At 38.6% G+C, this 19403-nt stretch overlaps 5 protein-coding genes across 5 annotated transcripts; 1 reads left to right on the top strand and 4 right to left on the bottom strand.

Moving 5' to 3' along the window:
* Window positions 1-199: 199 nt before the first annotated feature.
* Window positions 200-2865, bottom strand: LOC121775825 (gamma-soluble NSF attachment protein-like). The gene is made up of 9 exons (XM_042172890.1): window positions 2724-2865; window positions 2540-2607; window positions 2301-2385; window positions 2018-2176; window positions 1616-1753; window positions 1227-1305; window positions 865-944; window positions 656-785; window positions 200-524 (listed from the first exon to the last, which is right to left on the bottom strand). Exons 1-9 carry the CDS (start codon window positions 2765-2767, stop codon window positions 423-425), a joined length of 885 nt encoding a protein of 294 aa, XP_042028824.1. The 5' UTR covers window positions 2768-2865; the 3' UTR covers window positions 200-422.
* A 212-nt stretch (window positions 2866-3077) lies between these two features.
* Window positions 3078-6360, top strand: LOC121775710 (protein LSD1-like). Its single transcript, XM_042172734.1, has 7 exons — window positions 3078-3310; window positions 3690-3803; window positions 4669-4779; window positions 4921-5063; window positions 5704-5784; window positions 5870-5941; window positions 6013-6360. The coding sequence occupies exons 2-7, from the start codon at window positions 3692-3694 to the stop codon at window positions 6043-6045; spliced, it is 552 nt and encodes a 183-aa protein (XP_042028668.1). The 5' UTR covers window positions 3078-3310; window positions 3690-3691; the 3' UTR covers window positions 6046-6360.
* Window positions 6361-8230: 1870 nt separating this feature from the next.
* Window positions 8231-9166, bottom strand: LOC121777851 (proline-rich protein 36-like). Its single transcript, XM_042175200.1, has one exon. The coding sequence runs from the start codon at window positions 9164-9166 to the stop codon at window positions 8231-8233; it is 936 nt and encodes a 311-aa protein (XP_042031134.1).
* Window positions 9167-10237: 1071 nt separating this feature from the next.
* LOC121775802 (probable choline kinase 2) lies at window positions 10238-13658 on the bottom strand. The gene is made up of 7 exons (XM_042172867.1): window positions 13037-13658; window positions 12144-12265; window positions 11823-12015; window positions 11078-11195; window positions 10937-10984; window positions 10647-10747; window positions 10238-10547 (listed from the first exon to the last, which is right to left on the bottom strand). Exons 1-7 carry the CDS (start codon window positions 13595-13597, stop codon window positions 10449-10451), a joined length of 1242 nt encoding a protein of 413 aa, XP_042028801.1. The 5' UTR covers window positions 13598-13658; the 3' UTR covers window positions 10238-10448.
* A 539-nt stretch (window positions 13659-14197) lies between these two features.
* On the bottom strand, window positions 14198-18875 carry LOC121776192 (exopolyphosphatase PRUNE1-like). Its single transcript, XM_042173346.1, has 13 exons — window positions 18411-18875; window positions 17101-17731; window positions 16679-16863; window positions 16494-16574; window positions 16372-16413; window positions 16259-16300; window positions 16068-16154; window positions 15531-15657; window positions 15379-15459; window positions 15109-15231; window positions 14894-14958; window positions 14673-14778; window positions 14198-14582 (listed from the first exon to the last, which is right to left on the bottom strand). The coding sequence occupies exons 1-13, from the start codon at window positions 18453-18455 to the stop codon at window positions 14485-14487; spliced, it is 1713 nt and encodes a 570-aa protein (XP_042029280.1). The 5' UTR covers window positions 18456-18875; the 3' UTR covers window positions 14198-14484.
* Window positions 18876-19403: the final 528 nt, after the last annotated feature.

Genomic DNA, 19403 nt, shown 5'->3' with positions numbered 1-19403 from the left:
AGGTTTTCACCTTCTATAAAAAATTTAATCTCTAAGTCAATTCAATATCGAGACAAGTTAATCTTGAGAAAACGAACAACCAAGAATGTGGATAGATTCACTCATGCTATCCTCAAAATCAACCAGAATCGAACCGGATCAAGTTGAAGCGTTCGAATCAGTTTGAAGCAACCTCTTTCACTATTTTTTTGCCCCACAGTTTCATGCTTTCATTAAACATTACTAAAATAGAAATATTACAAAACCACAGTAGTAAAATGCCATGAATAAGCTCTGATGTGTTTAAAATGGAAAATAAATATATTCACACGGCAAACTCTCCAGCGAAAATCACAGTGACATGAAATGGGGGATGTAAACTGTGGGTAAATCTATTAGAGATATGTTGTAGCAAATTCGTTTTCGTTACAGTAGCACGATTTTTAAGTGAGATCGTCTTCATCCAATGGATCCTCAGGTTCAATAGCACCCCTCTTGAACCCAGAGACATCTCCGGTGGGCAGTTTCCTTGCAATCTTGATGATCTGCAACAAGATTGTCATCTTGTATCATCTTGGACACCAAGCGGTGTTTAAAGAAGGAAAAGGTGAAAAGAGAATCTGTGATGGTATGATGAAGCAACAACATTAGGTTGAGAATGGATCAAAAGACTTACTACATGGTCAAGGTTGGAAACGATATTTGACTGAGCAGCACGTTTGATTTCCTCAACATCGCCATCGGTATATGCAGACATAAGTCGAGATGCAGCACGATTCTGATCACTATTCATGAACGCATCAACTCTGCCAAAGAAGCAATATTTTTCAAACAAAAGCACAAAGATAACCAACAAAATATGGAGGCAAAGGGAAGTCAACTTACTGACAACAATCATTGTAGCATTTCTCTGCTTGCTCGAAGTCATGTGCGTATAGATACACAATAATTGCACTAAGATAAGCCTACAAATCACAACAGGTTATATCAGTACAGAGGACGTAAGTTTCAGTTTGACAATACAGAGAATTAGTTTTCAAACTCATTGTAAAACCACAACACCATGGCAGGCAATAGGAGCCACTGACAGAGAATGTCCAATATATTTCAAGCAGTTATAGTAAGTTCTTGTCTCCTCTCAACGAGGACGGAGGGTGTATTCATTGTTAAAAATGGATGAAGTCTATGTTTCCATTTTTACAGAGGGAGGAAAACAGTAAACAGTGGGACTGTGGGAGACTCTGCACCTTGCACTGGCTATGTGTAGCATTGCATTTGTCAGCTGCTAGGGCTAATCTTAGAAGAAAAGTTGCGGCGTCCGTGTACCTATTGGCAGGAAAATCAGAAAAATATCATTTCATGATCTGTGAAAGGGCATCATCTGGAAATGAGTTTCGTTTTTCATAGACTATCATACACAATGGTAAGAATAAACAGAACAATTTTACTAGATGAAATGATGAATAATCTCATACTAGTAATATTTATGATGCCCACTTCGAGTAAGCTGGCTGTTAAGACACTAATTCCCAACAAAGCAACTAAAGGTTTGATAGACCACTAGTTTATACATTGCACACTCAAACAACTAACAAGTTCTAAGTCATCCATGATCAATATAGGGTAGCGAGCTCACTTCTCAAGTTTGATATAAACATTTGTAGCAGCACGATAGAGATCAAACGCCATTTGCTCCTTCCCATCCTCTTCAAGAACAGTACAAGCATCAGTGTAAAGCTGGATAGCTCCATCAGGCATCGCATCTTCTAAAGCACTTTAAGAGAAACACAACATGTTCATGAAACCATCAGGATATCATTGAGGTAATGGAAAGATAATTCAACGAAATAGGTTACAGAATTACCATAAAAGAAAAAAAAAGTGTTAATTTCAATTAATTCAAGCAGTTAATCACCAAACCAGACCTCAATCCTGTATCCAATTTATAACTTCCTAAACAGATCAAAAAAACCATCTATGCAATCAGGACAACTAATAGTGAATTTAAATGAATCTCAAATACAAAACAAATTCATACCGAGCCCCTTTTGCAAGCGCATCAGACGCAGGTTGTGCCCTTCCACACTCCATGTACAACTCAGACGCGCGTCTATAGAAGTCAGACACTTCGTTCCAGTTTCCTACGTCCTTTGCAAGAGCTCCAGCAGTCTCCATATGTTTTGCAGCATCCCAAGGCCTGGTTCATCCATCAAGACCACCTCAATCATTAGCATCCAATAAAACCGATCAAATTCCAAATCTACTTCACATAATCAAACAGTGCATCAGCAGAAAAATAGATCGAAATCGAATAAACATACGAAGCTTGCATCTCGTGCCCCTTCGAAGCCTTTTCAAACGCTTCCTTAGCTTGCTCAAACTTTCTAGCAAGCCTGTAAGCATTTCCTGCCATAACATAACTAAGCACCATTAATTCATCTATTCCGATCCAAAAACCATGGCAAAATTTTACTTCAGACATCACTTCTTAGCTGATTCTTCTCAATCCTCAGCTCACACTTGAAATTTTTTATTAAATCAAAATTGAGCATAATCGTACCAGCCTGTTCATACAGAGCTGTTGCATTCCTCCAATCAGCATTCCATCTCGTCAAACTGAGTTTTGTCCTGCAAATTGGTAAAAATTTCCACCAAAAAAACGGCGATTTTTGAGATTACTCATAACTAGATGAACAGATTTAAGAAATTAACAATGAGAGAAATAATAGCGATGGATAAATCACATTTTATCTGCTTTGGCCATCAATTTGTCTGGATCGGAAGCCATCGCTGATCGAAAAGTTTGGAGCTTCCGAAGTCACCTATGGTGGATCGAGCTATTCGGGTTATCTGTCTTTATATTTATCCCGACCCGGGAATCTCCTTTTCATTTCGGATCTGGGTCCTGTACTGTGCTGTTCTCTCCAATTTGCTACAGTTCCATCCAAAATCACTAAACTCGAGAATCAATATTACTGTCGTGGATATTCTCTTATTTATATTATTTTAATACATTGATTTATTAGAAAATAACCATATGATGCTAATACTAATATTATTATATTGATAATATTAATAATAAAAATAAAAAACCCGAGAAAATAATTTTTATTATAGTCTTCTTCTTCCTTTGGAATTCATCAGAAAATCAGCTTCCCTTATTGTAAAGTTTTCAACGGAGATTGGAGAAGAACAAAATTCTGTGTAATCCAATCCAATCTCATAAGATCTAGCTGCATTCGTTTGTTTATTCGGTTTCTACAGTCAGATTCTCACCGATTCCGCGTAATCATATCTCTATTGTGATAGAAATTCATCCAATTCTTCGCTGGTAAGATTCAACGTCATAGCTCGATGTTCTGTTTTTTATTCAATTTTCGTATTATCAAATTGTTCACGATTTCGCGATTCCGATCTGGCTCCTTTTCCTTTCCTTTGAGGTTCCTTATGTTTACGTCAAATTGATTTATGATATGTGGTAATGTAGATTGATTTTGTTTCAAATTTATTGTTTCGTGGATTTCAACCGACAAAATATGATTTTTCTCAGTCTGTTTTCTGTTAGCTTATTGTGATTTTCGATGAATGTTACAACTCTTAATTAAATTGTGCTGTTTAGCTGGAATTGAATCGATTAACCTGTATCTGAAACTCTAGATAAGCTTGGAAGTTGAGTACTTAACAATTTCCTTTTGTAATGGATTTTGTAGATATGCAGAGCCAGATAGTTTGCACCGGGTGTAGAACGGTGCTTCTTTACCCCAGAGGAGCTACTAATGTTTGTTGTGCAATATGCAATGTGATCACTGCTGTGCCTCCTGCTGGTAAATCTTTTAAAACTCATCATTCATGCACTGTACTGCTCGAATTTCATTGCAATTTCCTCCATGTGCTCAATATTTTTCAGCTGAATTTTCCAGTGGTAGTTTGCTTATTCCTCTTAAGCTTCAAGAGTGGGTCTTATTCTAATATCAATTAGAAATTTTTTTGGTTTATCGATAACTGCATTGCCCAATATACGAGCATTATCACTTTGCAAATGGTATCGAACCCAATTAGAGCCAACATTGCTAATATTTTGGTTATTTAGGTAATTATTTCCTATATCTACTGGATTCGTCCTGCATACCTTCTTAGTTTTGTAGGTCATTTTGTTTTGTTGATGGCATGCGAATTCCTTCCACATTGTCTTATTCTTCTGAGGTAGTTGACGATGTCATTACATGAGTATCTTTGATTGAGAAAAGAGGTATATAGAAGGATTTTGCAATTGGTTATTAGAAAAAATTCCCATCTCCAGCCAAAAGACTATTTTATCCTGTCTGAATGCTTATAACCAGGCTAGGTTTTCATATTCTTACCTTAATCGTCGAGTGCACACACTAGTAACTATCGTAAACGCCTCTATCATTTTTGCAGTGAAAATGATAGAGGCGTTTACGATAGTTACCAGTGAAATTCCTTTCCGGATACAATATCCAACATCTCCTAGGTGATATAAAATTTACGAATATTGGAACTGTGGCAGTAATTTCCTGTCACTTAGAGAGAAGGCATATATTGAGGCGCTTGTTATTTCTTTTTTTGTAACTGAAAGCAAACTTGTTTCTTTGATTCCATGGGCCTCCTATTATGTCTCTATGCAATTAATTACTTACAATTTTACTAATGTTTTATTTCTATATGCAGGGATGGAAATGGCTCAACTAATATGTGGAGGCTGCCGTACATTACTTATGCATGCTCGAGGGGCTGCCAGTGTTAGATGCTCTTGCTGCCACACTGTGAACCTCGTACCTGGTATGAATTTGATGGATCATGACTGTATATGGGGCTTGATCCTTTTAACATATCTTCCTCAAACCATTTTCAGTAGTGCTTTGGATCCTTGGCATTTATTTGTCATCTTCATCTGATTGTTGCTCAATGATCAATTTGCAGCGCCAGCAGCACCACAGGCACCTCCACCAGCTTCTAATAATATTGCTCATGTCAACTGTGGAAACTGCCACACCATGCTCATGTATCCAGCTGGAGCTCCATCAGTTAAATGTGCAGTTTGCCATTTCATAACAAATGTTAATGTTAGTGCTGTGCTTTCACTCTTGTGTTCACTCTCACTCACACGCACCTTTGAATTAAAAAAAGGTAATGCAAATAGGACTGATGAAACCAGTTTTCTGCTAGTAGCCTTTGCCAAAGACTTAGCTTGAAAAGAGGAAATATGCTATCTCTCTGTTCTTTGGATACATTCTGGCATATTTTGTTAATCACAAGCTTAACTACTGTGCAATCTAGGAAAACATACAAGAAATGGTAGAATACTTGAACCCCATAGGTTTCTTACTATCCGGTAGTGGTAATGACTTATGATTTGATATTGCCAAATGTTTTACGATTATTTATTAGACATTCACTAATAGAATCAACGCAAAGAATGTGAGAAGGAATATACTGGGTAACGAGGAGCCCCTTCTTTCCCCATCTTCTGTAAGTGTGTATGCTTTGAGGAAATGCCGATGAGGAAAGTGATTAGGATATATCATTAGGCAATGTCATTCTTTTCCTCAGTGTATATGAGTTTCTTTTGTGTATAACACGTTACCATACCCGCTTGCACTTCGTATGGTTCACAAGTACTCCATGATACTGCAAATAATAAGGTGGTCTTGAATCATGCTACAAAATGTATATTAATATAATGATATATCTCCTCACATGTAGAATGGCGACACAAGGGTCCCTATTCCTGTTCATAGAAATGGAGGGATCGCAACATCTGCATCACCACCACCTACTTACTTGGTTAGTTAGTTTCTCCTCGCACTCCCCACCGGTAAGAAAATCATATTTTCCGCACGCCAATAATTACTTTCTTCTTCTGTTGCAGGCACCATCCCAGTCTCATAATCAAACGGTGGTGGTGCATAATCCCATGACTGTTGATGAAAGCGGCAAGCTGGTGAGTTGCTCGACACTAGCCACTCTTTCGATTCGTCTTGAGCGCAAACTGATTTTGATTTATCATCACAGGTGAACAATGTGGTTGTTGGTGTGACAACTTAGGAATGCAATGGAAACAAGACAGATTCACAACCTGTCCTGATCTTCTGTTGTGAATGGCTATTTTTGATCCTTGTCTGCTTCAAGGGTTGAGATATGATGTGCATATTTTCTGGCTGTAGTGATATATGCATTATCTAGCATTGTTTGTATAGGATTAAGAGAAGCTTGGCGTTTTATTTTTATTTTTTATTTTTGCCATTTTGTAAAAGTTTTGTTTGTCATTTTGTTTCTCTTGTTGCTGTTATGCTACCCAAGATATGTAATCTACTGTAACTTAATGTCATGAAATATAGTTGAAAAGACAAAGTTAGTTTATGTGTAATGCTATGGTTTCCATTTATGAATTGATTTTGCCTATATTTGGTGAATATTTGCAATACCTCATAAAAATAAATTGCATTATAGGTCTTTGGACTAAGGTTTTAATTTACTTGAAATACTTTTACACTTTTGCAAACTATGTTTTTTTTAATTTCAATTTTGTCACTTACAATATCAATGGTGAATTTGATCATTTGTACGTAGTAGTTATTTTCATTTCTCTCTGTCCGCAATGGGGCGGATGAAAGGCTGCCCGATGCATCGGGCGCGCCATCGTCCGCCCACTGTGGGTGTGCGGACGATGCCCGATGCATCGTCCGCCCACGGTGGGCGACGCTGACGATGGCGCGGGCGATGCAACACGTTTTTTTTTAATTTCAAAAAATTTATTTATATAAATACCTCCTACCCCACCTTCATTTGTAACATTTCCATTCACTTTTCCACACTCAAATTACACTATAAAATTGATTCAGGTGAATAACCAAGTCCGAATAATCCGATGTTTGGGGGTGGTGCACGTTGGCCGGGTACAAACCCTGACGAATATCAGCCGTTCGACTCCAACACGCAGTACGATCCCGAATTCAGTACGCATCGCCGAGCGCTACAATGAGGCGAAGCCGCCGAGCGCGTACAAGCGCCGTAGGGAGCAGCTCCGCAAGCACTGATGATCAGATGAAGAAGCAAGTCAACCTGTTCTCGGCGGAGTACGAGAAGTGCTCGAGGGAGCAGGGAAGCAGCGAGAGCTTGAGCGATGTGCGCGATAGAGCGCTGTTGTCGTACTAGTCAATGCACGGCGACTTCAAGCATTTCAACATCTGGGCGCTCTTGAAGGACAAACAGAAGTTCCAGGGCGGGATTCTGCCATCGGCTATGCCAAAGAGGACGAGGACCACCGAAGCCGGTGCTTACACAAGCAGCGAAAGCAGCGCATATCCGTTGGACCTCAATCGGACGATGTACGGGGAGGAGGAGAGTTCCGGCACACCGGTGTCTTCCCGACGAAGGCGACATCCTCCTCGCAAGCCGCGGCCGCCCCCCATCGCCGATCCCGATCCCGACCCCGGCGGTACGTGCCTATGCGGAGTTGGCAGCGGCCGCCAACCGGAGGACGTTGTTGGACACGCACAACGCCCTCATGCAATGTCAGGACCCAGCCAAAGCCGAATACCTCCAGGGGATGATCGATGAGTTGCGCCTCAAGTTGGGACTTTTGTAAAGTAGTCAACTTTTTTTTCATTTCTAACTCATGTAAAACTTTTTTTTAATCAATGTAGGATTTGCCATTTTTAATTAATCGTGGTATTTTTAATTATTTTGCATTGATATATTTGAAAACATTTAAATTAATTAACAAAATAATAGTGAAACCTATAGGGCGGCCTTTAGGGCGCCCCATTGTAGGTAGAGGGGTAGGAGGATAAAATGTTGGCGTGGCGGTGCATAGGGCGGGTTAGGGTGCCCACCGCTAATGCTCTAATGCAAGTAACGTGTCAATTGTATCATTGTTACAAAATGTGTTTTTTGTATAAATTATATAACGCTTCATTTTTGGCCCTAACTATTGTAATCTCTCTCTATATCCATCCCTCTATTTGAATTAAGATCGCATGATGAAAATCTGCTGATCTTTGACAATACATCTTAAAAAAACATAACAATTCAAGAAAATGTGAACTTGGTCGATCCAATTCTTTGAATTAAAGAAAATGAAAAATTGCTGATCTTGATAAGATATTACATCTAAGAACTTGACAAAATCAAGAAAATGTGAAATGTGGCGATCAAATTCATTCAAATCACAGCAAAACTTACAAAACCATCACCACCAAAAACACACATTCAGTGCGTGAAAAAAATCTCAAAGAAACAACACACAAAAAACAAGAAAATGAATCCCACCGCAAGATCTCCCCGCGCCGCCGGACCCCACCGCGGCAGCGGCCGGCGGCACTCCCAGCGGCCTCAGCCTCTTCCTCCTGAAAAGACTCGCCCCCTCGCTTTCGGGCTGGAGGGGCCCACCGAAAACCGAGTAATTCAGCACCCTATCCACCCCGTGCACCGCGAAGGCCGGATTGAGGAAGATGTCGCCCTGCGTGATCTCCGATCCGTCGACGGCGAGCCTCGCCGGAGAAGCGTCGGTGACGACGATGAAATTGGAGGGGAGGAGGGTGGGGAGGCGGGTGCGGTTGGGGAGATCCTGGAGGTCGGAGAAGGTGAGGCGCTGGGGGACGATGTGGTACGGGACGAGGAGCGGGTCGAGGCGGGCCGGGGAGGAGGCGAGGAGCCCCGAGATGGCCGCGTTCGAGGGGACGAAGAGGGTGGCGGTGATGGGGAGGGAGGAGGGGTTGGCGGAGGAGAGGAGGCTGGCCCACCCGCCGTAGTCGCCCGTCCCCACCAGCGCGTCCAGGATGTTCTTCAGGTGGCTGTCTTGGATCTCCGGCGCCGGAGATGGCGGCGGAGAGGGGGAATTTGCGGCGGCGGTGGGAGGTGGGGAGAGGGATTGGGATGGGGAGAGGGATTCGGCGGCGGCGGTGGGAGGTGGGGAGGGGGGTTGGGATGGGGAGAGGGATTCGGCGGCGGCGGCGGTGGGAGGTGGGGAGGGGGGTTGGGATGGGGAGAGGGATTCGGCGGCGGCGGCGGCGGTGGGAGGTGGGGAGGGGGGTTGGGATGGGGAGAGGGATTCGGCGGCGGCGGCGGCGGTGGGAGGTGGGGAGGGGGGTTGGGATGGGGAGAGGGATTCGGCGGCGGCGAGAGCGGCCAAGAGGAGGAGAGTGAGGGAGAGGGAAATTGCCATTTTTGAGATTGATTTCAAGAATTTCAGTAAGGGAGAGATGAGAAGAGAGGGGTTTATTTATAGTTATGTTTTAACTAACTTACAAACTAGTAACTGACACTCCCGCTAAACATCAAATCTAATTTCAAGAATGAAGAATTCGTATTGATTTAAGGGATATTTATGCATTAATATATAGATTTTTTTAATTTTTTAAATTAAATATATGAATTTTTTTAAAAATTAAATTAAATACATGAATTTTGAGTCTTGTTTATTTATTTTGTATAAAAATATAATTTTATCTAAATTTAAGTTGAGAGGTGTATGGTGTACCCAACTTGGCAAAAACGAATTCATTTTCGGTAAAGCATGGTAATTTATTTGTAAATATACAAACTTTTGAGATTTTGTAGAGTTTTCCTATAACTTCGAATTTGTCTGGTTTTGAGCATTACAAGCATATGTATTTCCCGTATGAGTATAACATACACATGTGTCTTAATAGAGAGATGAGTTTCAGATTAAGTCGTATTCTAATATTTTTAGAAGACTTGTGTGATTGCATTTAATCTGTGTATGAGCACACAAATCATAATTCTTTTACGATGGATAATAAAAAGCACATAATCATATGCAATTTGAAAGGAAAAAAACTAGTACTATCTCATAAAACTAGTCATTTCATTGAAACATTAGACATAATCTAGTGTAATTTACAAAAGATTTGTTATCCATAAAACATTAAATCAATAAGTACAATTTAGAAAAGAGATAGATAAACTGAAGCAATTCGCAAAAAAATAATTTGATCGAAATTATTGTCGATGGGAATATCACGAAATTTTGAAGTTCATTCATTTAGATTCAAAATAAATTCAAAGTTGTGAAATATTATAAAATATCGAAAGTTTATGTATTTATACACAAGTTAGGCCATCTATGGTTTTTCCATGTGAATGATAATATGTCATGTGCAATCCATATAACTCTAATTTGATCACAATTATTGGCATGGGACAAAACAAGAAAATATTAAAAGTTCGTGTATTTACAACTAAACTCCTAATTATTTAATTGCACCATACAAAATTGGGAAATACACAAATTCATTGGAATGGAATTCTATACAAAAAGAAGAAAACAAATATCTTTACAAAAAGCCAAAGATCAATTTGAATTAGACTAACTACTAGTAAATGCAAATTCACAGTTCTAAAGCATTTCAAAAATTTACTAAAACACTACACATAGACGACTATGGTATATCTTTTTATTGGGTATCTAACAATTTCCTCTCCAATTATGAAGCTTTAAGCACTTGACATTTCTTTGCCCAGTAAGCAATAAATCTTTGCCTTGCATACTCTACATAATCGAAATCGATATCGTTGACATGCTCCTGTGATCATAACCCCAAAACACAAACAGTGAGAACGCTGGGTATATATCGTGAGTTTTTCTACCTCGTGAAAGACAATACGAGGTTGGTGAAAATTACCGAGATTAATCCCCATAACGCCCAAACAAGATGGCTAGCGAGAGTGTACTTCTCCACTTCCTGCGCTAATTGCTTCACCTCCGAGTTGCTAGGTTTTTTTCCTGCAGAAAGTTCTGGCACTTCAACGATATGCAAAAACAAACGAATAATATTCTATAGAAAGAAACCAAAGGAAGAAGTGGAAGTAATATAATTATCCGCAGTCACGCCTTTCCTTAACTCGTCTTACAGAAGTTGAGCCTCCTAAAGAACTAACAGAAAATATTATGGAAATTAAATAAAGTAACAACCTGAAGCAGCCAGATAGACCTGCAAGAATCTTTCACGCTCCTGCGCACCTGGGTAAGAAAAAGTAGAATTTTAGTTCCCATTTTATTAAAGGAGGATGAGAAGGAAGAAACTCTATTCGAAGCGAAGAGCACATCCACTACCTGGGTATTTACTGTAGTCCAAGACATGGGGGGTTTCGGTATGATAGTTAGCAGCCATCTCACAAAAATGATTGGCAATGTCAAAGGCGATAGGGTTGTAGCTTGCATATTCGTAATCCTGTAGACCAACAAAAGATAACCGTGATCAGAAGAAGGTACCTGCGAAATCAAAGGACCATTGACCTGATCACAAAGTCATATGTTCATCTCACCCCTCCATTTTAGTAGGTGATAAAATATAGTAACAACTTAGAAATCCGATCCAATATCCGCGTACTGTAAATTGTACTAATGTAGCTAGGGTCAAGCTACCAGGGAATGTAGTTAAGGATCATGCTGCCTCTAGTTTGTAACCGCGCAGGTGGTGAAATAACAGAGGTAGAGCTACGCCTGAACTACTGGATCAAATAAAACAATAGCTACCTAAGATCAGTTTTTACTGTATGAAAATCTTAGTCAAGCAAAGTCCACTACAGTTTCTGTAAGCCCATCACTGTCGTATAAGTCACTCAACCACAATAGTCATGTATAGAAAAGATCAGAAGGGCAGCACAACCGTCAACGAACCTACAGCTGATTAAAAGCTTAATCTAGTTATCCTACAAGGTTCTGAACATCAATATCTTCCTATTACTAACTCTATTTCATTCTCATATCTTCCTATAAATTATGGAATTTACATAGTTACAGTAGGGAATTTAAGCATTCAACTAATCGTGCATAAAGATCACAGCTTAAAACTCACAATTATGGTTATTGATTTGGTTTCTTCATCCATCATTACGTTACCATATTGCAAATCATTGTGGCAGAACCCTATGCCGTCATTGGTATGAAGTTTCTTCTCCAGAGCCAATATTTCAGCTTCCACGTCTTCTAAGCGAAACTCCTTGGCTTCTTGAGGCGAAGAAACACGTTTGGCTTCCTTAACCCATTTTCTGAAATATTATGGCACCAAACCTCATGTAAGAACATAGCCTCACAATCAGAAAATGCGAGTTTCCATGAAATATCACTCTTTACAGTCTACGCATAGAACGAAATTATTGGAGAGAAAAGGACGCACCGCAGTCTATCCCAGAGGACAACATTCTTAGAACCAGGCATATTTAGGCCATGAAATTCCTTCATTTTAGAAGCTATTATACCAGATATTTCAGGATCACGCAAATCAGCAGCAGAGAGTGTCTGGAAATCCAGCAATCAAACACAATATGTTAAAAAAATTTCTATTATAAACAAAATATTTCCAAGTGAAACTAAATATCAAAAGAGATTGTTCATTTGCTTTGGCAATTCAATCAATTAAACTACAGATACTAAATTAATCAAAATACGGCACAAAGACTTGACAACTTTCATCAGCCATTTCAGCATAAACAGCTACCAAAATTGAAACAGTTATTTGCTTTGGCAATTCTATCAATTTAGCATGAAGACTTGGCAACTTTCATCGGACTCTTCAGCATAAACAGCTACTAAATTCAAATTTCTGATTGAAATTAAACATCTCTAAAGAGATCATTCATTTCCTTCCCCAATTTGATTAATTAACTACAGCTACTAAATTCAGTGAAACAGCATAAAAACTCATCAAGTTTGATCAGCCTCTCCAGCATAAACAGCTACCAAAATTCAAACATTTATTCGCTTTGGGAATTCCATTGATTAAACTACAAATACAAAATTCATTAAAACAGAACGAAGACTCATCAAGTTTGATCAGCATCTCCAGCATAAACAGGTACTAAATTCAGAATTTCTGATTGAAATTAAACATCTAACGAGATCAATCATTTCCTTCCCCAATTTGATCAATTAACTACAGCTACTAAATCCATTGAAACAGCACGAAGACACATCAATTTCGATCATCCTCTCCATCATAAAAAGCTACCAAAATCCAAACATCTTCAATTACAGAACATAAGCAAACAAAAATCAGATGCGATTAATTACCCGAGCGCGAATGAACTCCTCAACACGGCCATTCGCGAACCGGCCGAGAAGCCTCGGCCCCTGCCCCTGCTTCGACACGAACTCAAACGTGCGTATCTCACTATCTCGATCAAAAAACACATCCACTCCAGCACCGTAGATCCTCACCAGCACCTTCTTCGACCTCGGCGGCGGCTCCTCGGGGCTGGAGGAGCTCCGAATCCACTTGATCTGGTAGACCTCGTTGGTCATGGCTCCCTGGAGATGGTGCACCTGCAGCGCCTGCGGATCGACGATGTCGGGCCACTCCGCCGCCATGCGGACGAGGATCTTCCTGGCGTCATCGGGAATACGAGCGGATTTGTCGGGGGTTCCCATGGGAGGTTGAATCGGAGGAGAAATGGATGGAGACGGAGGGATTTGAAAAGCGGAGGGGAATCGAGAATTCCGCGGCTCCAAAGGGAGAGAAGAGAGGAAGAGCTTCGGAATCGGGGTTACCGGAAAACGGTTGGGCCACGTGGACGGCACGTGATGAGGTGGCCATCTCAATTTCAAGCTCTGCGCCATTAACACTCTCTTCATTTTGTCACAAATTAAATAATTTGGACTTGCTATAAAGTAAAAATGTATAAATTTATTACTTTAATGATCTATTTGTGTGCCAAGATCTTGTTTAATAAATAATTTGATTTCTTAACTTTGAAATTCTTGTATTTGTAAGGAAAGTAATCAGAATGCAATTCTTTAGGAATTTTATTCTCCCTTTTTTGGCATATATTCGTTTTCCAATTTTAATATTCTAAATAATTATTACAGTATTTTTTTTTATTATTTACACGATTGTAAATGATTATTCATATTAGTATTATGTTATAAATTAATAACCAATTAAGAAAGTTTTAATATCATTTTAAAATTATAAATCAACTTAATTATAATATTATTTATTATTATTAACGTATGTAGATAATTTTAGTATGATTGTTAAAATTTTGAATCTTAATGATAATGACTATTAGTATAAATCAATAATTAATTAAGAAAATAATTTAAAATTCTGAATTATTCATAATTATAAAAATATTAATAAAAATAAAGCAATAATAATGTTTATTACTATTACGTTGATATTTATTATTGTCATTTTTGTGTTATCAACCTACTAAGAAAATCTGAATAAAATAATTAAAATTGTGAATCATAATTATTAGTATTACTATAATTATTATTATACAAAGTTGCTTCTATTGTCTTCGCACCGAAAAACAAATAATCAACATGATGTAAAGGTAAATTTCTTCCCCTTCCATTTTCAGCAGTCTCATGATCTGACCACTAAAACAAACTCAATCTTAAGCTCAAGAATTCAAGTTTCACATCATTATTTCAAGCTGGTAAACTAATCAAGATGCACACATATATGTATACATTTCAAATTTTAATCAGGAAAGACTGTGAAATGGACTCTGTTAAGGAGAGGTGGAAGCAAAATCTTCCAGGAGGCGTTCGATGGTCCTCCTCGAGGTGACTTTGTTGATCTCAAACACTCTCATCTCACCCCGTAGACCTGCATGTACGAACAATCTAGCTCGATATCCTTGCAGAAGCTACAACAGCATAGTTCATGGGACTCAAATGATAGGAGCAACTAACTGACCTGATTGGTTTAGAGGTCTGAGTGGAAGCTGGGCTTCACTTGAATTCAAGAACATGAGCAGATTCTTCATGAGCTCAGAAGATTCAGCAGAAACCAGAATTTCCCTCTAATTATAACATGATCAAGAAAAATAATTAGATATGATGTGGTGTTGAAGGTTTTCATACGCATACGGTATACCTATTCATAATTATGAACCACATATGATTAATTGTTCAAACCTTGAATCTCTTTTGAGGATCATAGTAGCCAGAGACAACCATTAGTAAGCTGAGTTTCTCCAATTCTGCAGTTCAGAACAAGAGTGTCAGCTGTGAAGAGTAAGGCAGCATGCAGTGATGCAGGGACGATGAATCGGAGCAAAAAGCTAAAGAACAACATTTCCATGTAAAAGATTTTATGAATCAAGATTCAAGTAAATAGATGTCATAATTACTTTGAAAATGTATGATTTCCTGGACTGAAGCTGAATCATGAGACAACAGTTGGGCAACTGACATCCCAATTGAACTCATCCCGATATTGGGTCCCAGCCTCGAACTTATAGTATCTGATTTACCTGTTTCAACAGATTGCAATACCATGCAAGTTTGTGATTTTGGAAACAAATGAATCGGGCTTTCCAGTTTCAATTTTTTTGAAAGAAATTAGCTACACAAGAATATGTAGAATTGAAATCAGCAGCTGAAAATACAGCTTGCAAAACCTGATATGGTCCATTTCTTGAATTCCTTCTGTAATATATCCCCCACTTTAAGATCATGTGAACCATGAGGTGTGTGTTTCACTGAAACAGAGAAAAAACAAAGTTGAGTCCATAACAAGAAACTGATTCAAAGTTAATGTCATCTGTCTCACATATTTGGTAAAGCCCGTTGAATCCAAATCGACCAGCTCCATTAATCAACAAGGTCGCCATGTATTTATCTTTCGAGGTACAGTATGGGTTTGATAAATTTTCAGTATCCATAAGGATGCCTGCTAACTGCAAATTAGAGAAAATAAATGACAAGTAGATATTATGAAAATTCTGAGATAAAACCAACAAATCCAGAATGCAGGATATACAGAATTTCAGTTGATAAAATCATAAAACGTCTTTCATGTCAAGCAAAATTAATGTTTAAAAATTGAAGATACAAATTCAAGGTTGAAACATGAGGAACATGACTACAAACTTCATTTATGGAAGTCATGGAAGGCTTGGAAAATCTGTTTGTTGAGAGTTACTTATTCACAGTTTCAATTATATTTATATAAAATGAAGAGGCTAACAAAATGCACCATTGTGTTTCTTTATTGTCCCAGTTGTTTTAGAATAATTCCAGCACGATAGCTGCGGTGTCATGAATATATAACATGGAAGTCTGCAACTAATAATTTGTGAATTTGTACCAGAAGTCTACTGAATCCTTGCCCGCTCAATATCTCGGGGGAAGTCGTTGCAAAATTTTCAGCAATTACAGTACAACATGACACATCCTGAAATGAAAGTAAAAAAGAGAAAAAAGGATGATTGTAACCATTTTCTTATATATATTAGAGGAATGGAAGCAAAAGGTAAATCTAGTTAGTATTGTACATACCTCTCGCTCAGTGACAGTATGAACCCAAGAAAATGCATCAGACTGCATAGAATAATGTCAAATAAATTTTGTTGGTAGATGTTAAGCATATTACGATGGAACCATCACTGTACCTTTTCACAGTGGAACACTTCAACAATTGAATCTCTCAGTGCCTGCTCCAATAAGCAAGAAAATATCTTCATTCGATGAGGTTGGTAGTAAAGGCAGCAACTAGGAATAAAAAACTCTTTACCTGTTGTTCAGATGGGATCTTATCACAACTGACCAAAACCAGTTTGAGACTCCCATATAGATCGTAATAGGCCAGGTCAATCTGTACAATTTCATATAGAAGGAAGGAAACCAGTGAGGATTACGACATCATGGAGACCAGAAATGAGCTAGTTTCTAGGTTTCAAATACTGAATTGATAAGTACCTCATCAATGAAAATTAAAGATGACAGATCAATATGGCATGAATTAAGAAGCCACTGAACATTAACATGTGTATCTAAGTCGGCCCTCTTCATATTAATTACAGGAACGGTGAAAAAATGCTTGCTTTTGATAGTCTCGTCAACATGAAAAGCATACATGATGGTTGAAGCCACTGATCCCACATCTGACAAAATGCACCTAATCAGTATAGATAGATAAAAAAAAGTTTAGGATAATCCCTTGTTTACTTTGAAGGATTGAGATATCATATGGCCATTGATAACTACTCGTTTGAGCTAATTTTGGTTTGATTTATATCCCATTGAAAAAGGGCGATTGGAAAAACTCAATCCTCTATCTTATCAATTTAAAAAATGAATCATCCCCTCAAGGTTTTGCTAGCAACTATAACTGATATTACCTGCACCATCTGGCCCAGTCACAGCATGTAGGAACATCCCAGGAACACCAGCATTGACGACATCTCTCTTAGCCTTCAGGTACGCATTTAACTTGTGAATACTTGCACATGGTACAGTAACTCCCCTTAGCAGCGAAGGCCCTTGATAAAACAATGCTGCAGATGGAGGAAGAGGAACATTGGAAATATCTGTTTGCCACTTTGTCACTTGATATGATGTTTCGACCAAAGGCCTTGTGGAGCTAACTTGAATGGCTAACTCCTTTCCTTCTGCGGAATCTGGACTGGAAATTGCTAATGGTTCGTTCAGTTCATCAAGGTTGATATTCGCATCTGACCGAGTAACTACTAGCGGCGAGGAAGTCTTTGACCACCTCCCCGATGGTGTCCTGCCAATAGGTTCAAGAACTATGTCCAAAGGTGAGTTTTTAGGACTATCATAAGCTTCTTCAGTTATAGCATCAATAATATTTCTCGATTTATGATCTCCAACATCTGAGGCTGATCTATAACTGATCTTCGATACTAAATTTCCTTGAAAGTCAATTGCACTGCCCTTCCTGACTAGTGCTGCTTCACCTCTTCGCATCCCATGAAAGAATGGGTCATCACGACCACGATAATATGCTTCCTGCAGTGTTGAGGGAGAATGCTTCATCAATACCAACTATGGCCAAAATAACCATATTAAACTCTTAATTCATTCCTAACTTAACATTATGGCTCCAAATCACAGAGGCCACAGGTTATTAATTACAGCATAATGACTTTCCTATGTGTGAAATAGCCATAATTTCATACCATTGCAATGCAAATATGACTATAAAGCAAGTGTTACACGTATATACGGCACCGATCTTTTCATACTGGTAATATCACCACTGTATAGGAAAAGAATCCAAATTAGATCAGTTGAAAAGGCATCATCGAAATCCTGGCTTTATTCGCTTCATTACAGCTGAAAATAAGCATCTTCACCTATAATTTCAGTAGCTACATCAACCACATACATCATCGCATATTAGGCACTTTCAGTTATTCACATACTATACGAAAACCACACTACTACGCAACATTATGGTCTGTAATTTGTCAGCATCCCTCGAACCCGTTGATCTCATCCCCACGCCACCCATAAACATACTTTCCATCACACTTTCCATCACACATTCATTCAATTTTCACACCATAAGCATTCATAATCATTGCCTAAGCAAACATCATTCAATACATATATAACCATACAATAACTCAATCAATAAATCCACAGCCACAAGCCAAAACTAAATGGAAGCTGAGAGGTTGTTTACCCTCTGATTTGAGTCCACTGCATTAGAAGCGGCGGAGGACTTCATGTTTGCAGCAGGAATCACCCTCCAATTGCGTGATTGAGTTTGTGAAAAAACGTGACGGATGATTTGAGAAAAGACCGAAGCTTTGTATAGCACAACATTGTGAAATCCGCCATTGGAGGGCGTTGTTGGACTTAGTGAAGGATCAGCCGGCAGAAGAATTCAATTGAGCAAAAAAACAGGTAATCAAATTACAAACAAAAAAAACCCTATTCCCAAAGTTCAAATCGGGAAATTACTCCATAAACAATGCTTACTGTCAACTTTTCCAAAGTTTAAATACGATAGATAACTCAACGGGAAAAAAGAGGCGTGCAGGAAACCTGTATCGGAGGGAACGCGGAGTTCCTCCGTCGCGGCGAGATTTTGACGGCGGAGCATCACCGCCGGTGGATTAAACAGTGGTAAGTTTTCAGTTATGGAGTACTTATTTTTTGAATTTCTCGCGGTTTTTTTTGGTAAGGGGAATTTCTCTATTTTTAATTAAGATAAATAATTATATGTGAAAAGAAAATTATTTTTTTAACACTTTCTATTTAGGAGTAAGTATTTATGCGTTCAAAATTGGTGAAAGTTTAATAATTTGGTGTTTGAATTTAATGTTGGATCTTTTATTGTTTGCAAATATTAACATAAATCCTACCCCTACGTCCGCCATTAGGAGTCTCATTCCTTGGCGACGGCACGAGTTTTAAGAAAGGTTAAGAAAAATGAGTGAAAAAAAGTTAGTGGAATATGAGTCTCACTTATATATATTAGTTTTAAATGAAATATGAGTGAAATGAGTTAGTTGAAGGTGTAACCCTATTACCATTTATGGTAAAAGTGAACCGGGACTCCTATTCGCGGACGGCCTAAAATGGAAAAACGGGACTCCTATTCGCAGACGGAGGGAGTATTTGATTAGTATTTTATTTTCGGTTGAAGGACCTTATGATTATTAGTTTATTA

The sequence above is a fragment of the Salvia splendens genome, chromosome 18 (genome assembly GCF_004379255.2).
Source record: "Salvia splendens isolate huo1 chromosome 18, SspV2, whole genome shotgun sequence".
Classification (NCBI taxonomy): domain Eukaryota; kingdom Viridiplantae; phylum Streptophyta; class Magnoliopsida; order Lamiales; family Lamiaceae; genus Salvia; species Salvia splendens.
The sequence above is the reverse complement of the archived record's forward strand: the minus strand, read 5'-3'. Positions and strand labels throughout refer to the sequence as shown.

What these genes read in the sequence shown, in the direction of transcription:
- LOC121777851 (XM_042175200.1), bottom strand. Translation starts at nt 9,166, where the DNA reads ATGGCAATTTCCCTCTCCCTCACTCTCCTCCTCTTGGCCGCTCTCGCC.
- LOC121775710 (XM_042172734.1), top strand. Translation starts at nt 3,692, where the DNA reads ATGCAGAGCCAGATAGTTTGCACCGGGTGTAGAACGGTGCTTCTTTAC. An exon ending in CACTGCTGTGCCTCCTGCTG is followed by an intron (nt 3,804 to 4,668) that starts GTAAATCTTTTA and finishes TTCTATATGCAG; the next exon opens with GGATGGAAATGGCTCAACTA. An exon ending in TTGATGAAAGCGGCAAGCTG is followed by an intron (nt 5,942 to 6,012) that starts GTGAGTTGCTCG and finishes TTATCATCACAG; the next exon opens with GTGAACAATGTGGTTGTTGG.
- LOC121775802 (XM_042172867.1), bottom strand. Translation starts at nt 13,597, where the DNA reads ATGAAGAGAGTGTTAATGGCGCAGAGCTTGAAATTGAGATGGCCACCT. An exon ending in GGTCTATCTGGCTGCTTCAG is followed by an intron (nt 10,748 to 10,936) that starts GTTGTTACTTTA and finishes AACTTTCTGCAG; the next exon opens with GAAAAAAACCTAGCAACTCG. An exon ending in CGTTATGGGGATTAATCTCG is followed by an intron (nt 10,548 to 10,646) that starts GTAATTTTCACC and finishes TTATGATCACAG; the next exon opens with GAGCATGTCAACGATATCGA.
- LOC121776192 (XM_042173346.1), bottom strand. Translation starts at nt 18,455, where the DNA reads ATGAAGTCCTCCGCCGCTTCTAATGCAGTGGACTCAAATCAGAGG. An exon ending in GACTGGGCCAGATGGTGCAG is followed by an intron (nt 16,864 to 17,100) that starts GTAATATCAGTT and finishes GCATTTTGTCAG; the next exon opens with ATGTGGGATCAGTGGCTTCA. An exon ending in GGAAATCATACATTTTCAAA is followed by an intron (nt 14,959 to 15,108) that starts GTAATTATGACA and finishes TCTGAACTGCAG; the next exon opens with AATTGGAGAAACTCAGCTTA.
- LOC121775825 (XM_042172890.1), bottom strand. Translation starts at nt 2,767, where the DNA reads ATGGCTTCCGATCCAGACAAATTGATGGCCAAAGCAGATAAAAT. An exon ending in ATGGCCAAAGCAGATAAAAT is followed by an intron (nt 2,608 to 2,723) that starts GTGATTTATCCA and finishes ACCAATTTGCAG; the next exon opens with GACAAAACTCAGTTTGACGA. An exon ending in TTTCCAACCTTGACCATGTA is followed by an intron (nt 525 to 655) that starts GTAAGTCTTTTG and finishes ATCTTGTTGCAG; the next exon opens with ATCATCAAGATTGCAAGGAA.